We start from the raw sequence: 7532 nt of genomic DNA, 5'->3' as shown, positions 1-7532 counted from the left end.
ATAATAATACTACTACTACTACTCATAATAATAACAACAACAACAATACTACTACTACTACTCATAATAATAACAACAACAACAACAATAATAATACTACTACTACTCATAATAATAATAATAATAACAACAACAACACTACTACTACTATTACTACTCATAATAATAACAACAACAACAACAACAACAACAATAATACTACTACTACTACTCATAATAATAATAACAACAACAACAATAATACTACTACTACTACTCATAATAATAATAACAACAACAATAATACTACTACTAATAATAATAATAATAATAACAACAATACTACTACTACTACTACTACTACTCATAATAATAATAACAACAACAATAATACTACTACTACTCATAATAATAATAACAATAATACTACTACTACTCATAATAATAATAACAACAATAATACTACTACTACTACTACCCATAATAATAATAATAACAACAATAATACTACTACTACTACTACTCATAATAATAACAACAACAATACTACTACTACTACTCATAATAATAATAATAACGACAACAATACTACTACTACTACTCATAATAATAATAACAACAACAATACTACTACTACTACTACTACTACTCATAATAATAACAACAATAATACTACTACTAATACTACTACTACTAAACATAATAATAATAACAACAACAATACTACTACTACTACTCATAATAATAATAATAACAACAATAATACTACTACTACTCATAATAATAACAACAACAATACTACTACTACTACTAATAACAACAACAACAACAACAACTACAACAACAACACTACTACTACTACTACTACTCATAATAATAATAACAACAACAATACTACTACTAATACTCATACTATTAATAACAACAATACTACTACTACTACTACTACTACTCATAATAATAACAACAACAATACTACTACTACTACTACTCATAATAATAATAACAACAACAATACTACTACTACTACTCATAATAATAATAACAACAACAATACTACTACTACTACTCATAATAATAATAACAACAATACTACTACTATTAATACTCATAATAATAATACCAACAATAATACTACTATTACTACTACTACTAACAACAACAACAACAACAACAACAACAATACTACTACTACTACTACTACTACTACTCATAATAATAATAACAACAACAATACTACTACTACTACTCATAATAATAATAACAACAATACTACTACTACTACTACTACTAATAATAATAATAATAATAACAACAACAACAATAATACTACTACTACTACTCATAATAATAATAATAATAACAACAACAATAATACTACTACTACTACTCATAATAATAATAACAACAACAATACTACTACTACTACTACTACTACTACTACTCATAATAATAACAACAATAATACAACTACTACTACTCATAATAATAATAATAACTACAACAATACTACTACTACTACTCATAATAATAACAACAACAATACTACTACTACTACTCATAATAATAATAACAATAATACTACTAATACTACTACTACTAATAATAATAATAATAATAACAACAATACTACTACTACTACTACTATTACTACTCATAATAATAATAACAACAACAATACTACTACTACTACTCATAATAATAACAACAACAATACTACTACTACAACTCATAATAATAATAACAACAATACTACTGCTACTACTACTATTAATAATAATAATAACAACAACAATACTACTACTACTACTACTACTACTAATAATAACAATACTACTACTACTACTACTACTCATAATAATAATAATAACAACAACAATACTACTACTACTACCCATAATAATAACAACAACAATACTACTACTACTACTCATAATAATAACAACAACAATACTACTACTACTACCACTCATAATAACAACAACAATAATACTACTACTACCACTCATAATAATAATACTGCTACTACTCATAATAATAACAACAATACTACTACTACTACTACTACTACTCATAATAACAACAACAACAACACTACTTCTCAGAATAATAATAATAATTATAATAACAATAATACTGATAGTACTACTCATAACAATAACAATAATAATAATAATATTACTAGTACTACTCAATAACAACAATACTCCTACTATTACTCATAATAATAATAACAACACTAATAATAATACTCCTACTATTACTCATAATAATAATAACACTAATAATACTACTCCAACTATTACTCATAATAATAATAACACTAATAATACAACTCCCACTATAACTCATAATAATAATAACGCTAATAATACTACTCCTACTATTACTCATGGTAATAATAACGCTAATAATACTACTCCAACTATTACTCATAATAATAATAATAATTATAATACTGCTACTATTACTCATAATAACAATAATAATAATACTGATAGCACTACTTAATAATAATAATACTAATACATCTGTTACTACTACCCATAATAATAATTATACTAGTACTACCCATAATAATAATACTACTACTAGTACTACCCATAATAATAATACTAATACTACTAGTACTACCCATAATAATAATAATACTACTAGTACTACCCATAATAATAATACTACTAGTACTACCCATAATAATAATAATACTACTAGTACTACCCATAATAATAATTCTACTAGTACTACCCATAATAATAATACTAATACATCTGCTGCTACTACCCATAATAATAATTCTACTAGTACTACCCATAATAATAATACTAATACATCTGCTGCTACTACCCATAATAATAATTCTACTAATACTACCCATAATAATAATACTACTAGTACTACCCATAATAATAATAATTCTACTAATACTACCCATAATAATAATAATACTACTAGTACTACCCATAATAATAATTCTACTAGTACTACCCATAATAATAATACTACTACTAGTACTACCCATAATAATAATAATTCTACTAGTACTACCCATAATAATAATAATACTACTAGTACTACCCATAATAATAATAATTCTACTAGTACTACCCATAATAATAATACTACTAGTACTACCATAATAATAATACTACTACTAGTACTACCCATAATAATAATACTGTTGGTACTACCCATAATAATAATTCTACTAGTACTACCCATAATAATAATTCTACTAGTACTACCCATAATAATAATTCTACTAGTACTACCCATAATAATAATACTACTAGTACTACCCATAATAATAATACTGTTGGTACTACCCATAATAATAATACTACTAGTACTACCCATAATAATAATTCTACTAGTACTACCCATAATAATAATACTGTTGGTACTACCCATAATAATACTACTACTAGTACTACCCATAATAATAATACTACTAATACTACCCATAATAATACTACTGTTGGTACTACCCATAATAATACTACTACTAGTACTACCCATAATAATAATACTGTGAGTACCACCCATAATAATAATAGTGTTGGTACTACCCATAATAATAATACTACCCACAATAATAATACTGTTGGTACTACCCATAATAATAATACTGCTAGTACTACCCATAATAAGAATACTACTAGTACTACCCATAATAATACTACTACTAGTACTACCCATAATAATACTAATACTACCCATAATAATAATACTACCAATACTACCCATAAAAATAATACTACTAGTACTACCCATAATAATAATACTGTTGGTACTACCCATAATAATACTACTACTAGTACTACCCATAATAATAATACTACTAGTACTACCCATAATAATAATACTGTTGTTACTACCCATAATAATAATACTACTAGTACTACCCATAATAATAATACTACTAGTACTACCCATAATAATAATACTGTTGTTACTACCCATAATAATAATACTACTAGTACTACCCATAATAATAATACTACTAGTACTACCCATAATAATAATACTGTGAGTACTACCCATAATAATAATACTGCGAGTACTACCCAAAATAATAATAATATTACTACTAGTACTACCCATAATAATAATACTACTAGTACTACCCATAATAATACTATTGCTAGTACTACTCATAATAATACGAATACTACTAGTACTACTCATAATAATAATACTGCTAGTACTACTCATAATAATAATAATACTGCTGGTACTACTCATAATAATACGAATACTACTAGTACTACTCATAATAATAATACTGCTAGTACTACTCACAATACTACTAATACTGCTAGTACTACTTTCAATCATACTAATACTACTACTCATAATAATAATACTGCTAGTACTACTCATAATAATACTACGGTTACTTCTCACAATAATACTAATACTGCTAGTACTACTCTCAATCGTACTAATACTGCTAGTACTACTCATAATAATACTACTGGTACTACTCACAATAATACTAATACTACTAGTACTACTCTCAATCATACTAATACTGCTAGTACTACTCATAATAATAATAATACTGCTGGTGCTACTCATAATAATAATACTGCTAGTACTACTCATAATAATACTAATCCAGATGAATTCAAGGTATATTTCATTGAAGAGACAACACAGATTGTGTAGCAGATTTAAACCAGAATAATACGATCCTACTCACCATTGGCCATTTTTCAGCGACACAAAACTGAGTCGTCCTTTTTGCCTGTTGACATCCTCTGAAATAAGGGAAACGAGAATGAATACTACCTGACAGTTTATGAGTCAGGTAAGGTGACACAAACCACGAGCTATACAGAGAATGAACCAGTGTTGACTACATGACATGACCCTTCAGCACAACACAACTTATCATCTGATCTGAGAGCATCACAGCAGGACCATAGACTCCTTCACCTCATGCACAGGGGTCCTGTCTTTCATATGCACCAACCACTGCCACTAGAAATGACATATTATGCCTTTCAATAACATGTGTCTCTGTCAATAGATGTTTCAATAACATGTGTCTCTGTCAATATGATGTTTCAATAACATGTGTCTCTGTCAATAGATGTTTCAATAACATGTGTCTCTGTCAATACGATGTTTCAATAACATGTGTCTCTGTCAATACGATGTTTCAATAACATGTCTCTGTCAATACGATGTTTCAATAACATGTCTCTGTCAATACGATGTTTCAATAACATGTCTCTGTCAATACGATGTTTCAATAACATGTCTCTGTCAATACGATGTTTCAATAACATGTGTCTCTGTCAATACGACATGTGTCTCTGTCAATATGATGTTTCAATAACATGTGTCTCTGCCTTGTCAATACGATGTTTCAATAACATGTCTCTGTCAATACGATGTTTCAATAACATGTCTCTGTCAATACAATGTTTCAATAACATGTGTCTCTGTCAATACGACATGTGTCTCTGTCAATATGATGTTTCAATAACATGTGTCTCTGTCAGTACGATGTTTCAATAACATGTGTCTCTGTCAATACGATGTTTCAATAACATGTGTCTCTGTCAATACGATGTTTCAATAACATGTGTCTCTGTCAATAGATGTTTCAATAACATGTGTCTCTGTCAATACGATGTTTCAATAACATGTGTCTCTGCCAATACGATGTTTCAATAACATGTGTCTCTGCCTTGTCAATACGATGTTTCAATAACATGTCTCTTTCAATACGATGTTTCAATAATATGTGTCTCTGTCAATACGATGTTTCAATAACATGTGTCTCTGTCAATACGATGTTTCAATAACATGTGTCTCTGTCAATACGATGTTTCAATAACATGTGTCTCTGTCAATACGATGTTTCAAAAACATGTGTCTCTGTCAATACGATGTTTCAATAACATGTGTCTCTGTCAATAGATGTTTCAATAACATGTGTCTCTGTCAATACGATGTTTCAATAACATGTGTCTCTGTCAATACGATGTTTCAAAAACATGTGTCTCTGTCAATACGATGTTTCAATAACATGTGTCTCTGTCAATACGATGTTTCAATAATATGTGTCTCTGTCAATACGATGTTTCAATAACATGTCTCTGTCAATACGATGTTTCAATAACATGTGTCTCTGCCTCGTCAATACGATGTTTCAATAACATGTGTCTCTGCCTTGTCAATACGATGTTTCAATAACATGTGTCTCTGCCTCGTCAATACGATGTTTCAATAACATGTGTCTCTGCCTTGTCAATACGATGTTTCAATAACATGTGTCTCTGCCAATACAATGTTTCAATAACATGTGTCTCTGCCTTGTCAATACGATGTTTCATTAACATGTGTCTCTGCCTTGTCAATACGATGTTTCAATAACATGTGTCTCTGCCTTGTCAATACGATGTTTCAATAACATGTGTCTCTGTCAATATGGTGTTTTCCACAAGAACATAAACAGGGCCATTTGTTATTCTACAATACAGGAGTCTCCTGACTTGAAAAGGACAACGCAACTGATACACACCACCCATTCTATATATAGTCTTCTGGACCATCCCACTGGGCACACACTGGTTGAATCAACGTTGTTTCCACGTCATTTCATTGTTGAACCAACGTGGAAGAGACGTTGAATTTACGTCTTGTGCCATTGCTTCTTACCTGGTGGTCTGTGTTGAGAACCGTTAGTGGTGTCCGGTTAGAGGCTGGGAACGGCGGGCACGTCCCCGTCATGGTCCCCGTCTGTTGTTTCAGGAGAGAAGGGTGCGTCTCCAGCGCGAGCTGCAGGTCCAAGATGTAATCTATGACGTGCTGAAGGATCTCCACTTTGCTGACTTTCTTATCCTGCGGTATGGTGGGAACGAGGCGCTTGAGGCGACTGTAACACTGGTTCATATCGTCCTGCAGACACAGCTGCTCTTCTTCCTGCAACCGAGACCGGGCAATGCTCAGGCTGTGATCCGAGACGTAGTGTAAAGAAAGCTCGTTGCCGCTGCTGCTTGAGGTATCCTTCTGGGGGCGGACGGGAGTAGTAGCCTTCATTTCGGTAATAAACGCACCCGTACCGCGGGGTAGAGAGAAAACAATCACTGCTGCCAAATACCGGAGATTATATGTAGGCGATGAAGATGGCTATGACCGACGTAAAAACCAAACTACCAAAAGAAAACGGTCGACAGAAATGTTTCAAAAGTAGTAGATTTTATTCTGTCAACGTCCCGTGGACCAGTCGATTCTACTTCACCAAGCACCGCGTGAAGAATGAATAGATTCCGTTCACTTATATGGGAAGGGGAGGCGCCGGCGCGCTGCTGGTTGACAGTACCGGAGAGAAACTGGTCAATCACGAGCCGCCCGGTGCCCATGATAGTACTACACCACCCTATAGAAATGCGTGCCTGCCTCTGCGCTGCGGAGGGTGACGCCTGTCGAAGGTTTGTGTGTGTGTGTGTGTGTGTGTGTGTGTGTGTGTGTGTGTGTGTGTGTGTGTGTGTGTGTGTGTGTGTGTGTGTGTGTGTGTGTGTGTGTGTGTGTGTGTG

The 7532-nt window shown here is 31.4% G+C and overlaps 1 protein-coding gene across 1 annotated transcript in view; it reads right to left on the bottom strand.

Moving 5' to 3' along the window:
* Positions 1-7281, bottom strand: part of LOC124017982 (DNA-binding protein inhibitor ID-4-like) — a 10766-nt gene extending 3485 nt beyond the window's left edge. Inside the window, exons 1-2 of the mRNA XM_046333230.1 lie at positions 6655-7281; positions 4685-4742 (exon numbers count right to left, since the gene is read on the bottom strand). Coding sequence (XP_046189186.1) covers positions 4698-4742; positions 6655-7035 — 426 coding nt within the window. The 5' untranslated portion in view covers positions 7036-7281 and the 3' untranslated portion in view covers positions 4685-4697. The remainder of the gene's footprint in view (positions 1-4684; positions 4743-6654) is intronic.
* Positions 7282-7532: the final 251 nt, after the last annotated feature.

The sequence above is a fragment of the Oncorhynchus gorbuscha genome, unplaced genomic scaffold, assembly GCF_021184085.1.
Source record: "Oncorhynchus gorbuscha isolate QuinsamMale2020 ecotype Even-year unplaced genomic scaffold, OgorEven_v1.0 Un_scaffold_360, whole genome shotgun sequence".
Classification (NCBI taxonomy): domain Eukaryota; kingdom Metazoa; phylum Chordata; class Actinopteri; order Salmoniformes; family Salmonidae; genus Oncorhynchus; species Oncorhynchus gorbuscha.
The sequence above is the reverse complement of the archived record's forward strand: the minus strand, read 5'-3'. Positions and strand labels throughout refer to the sequence as shown.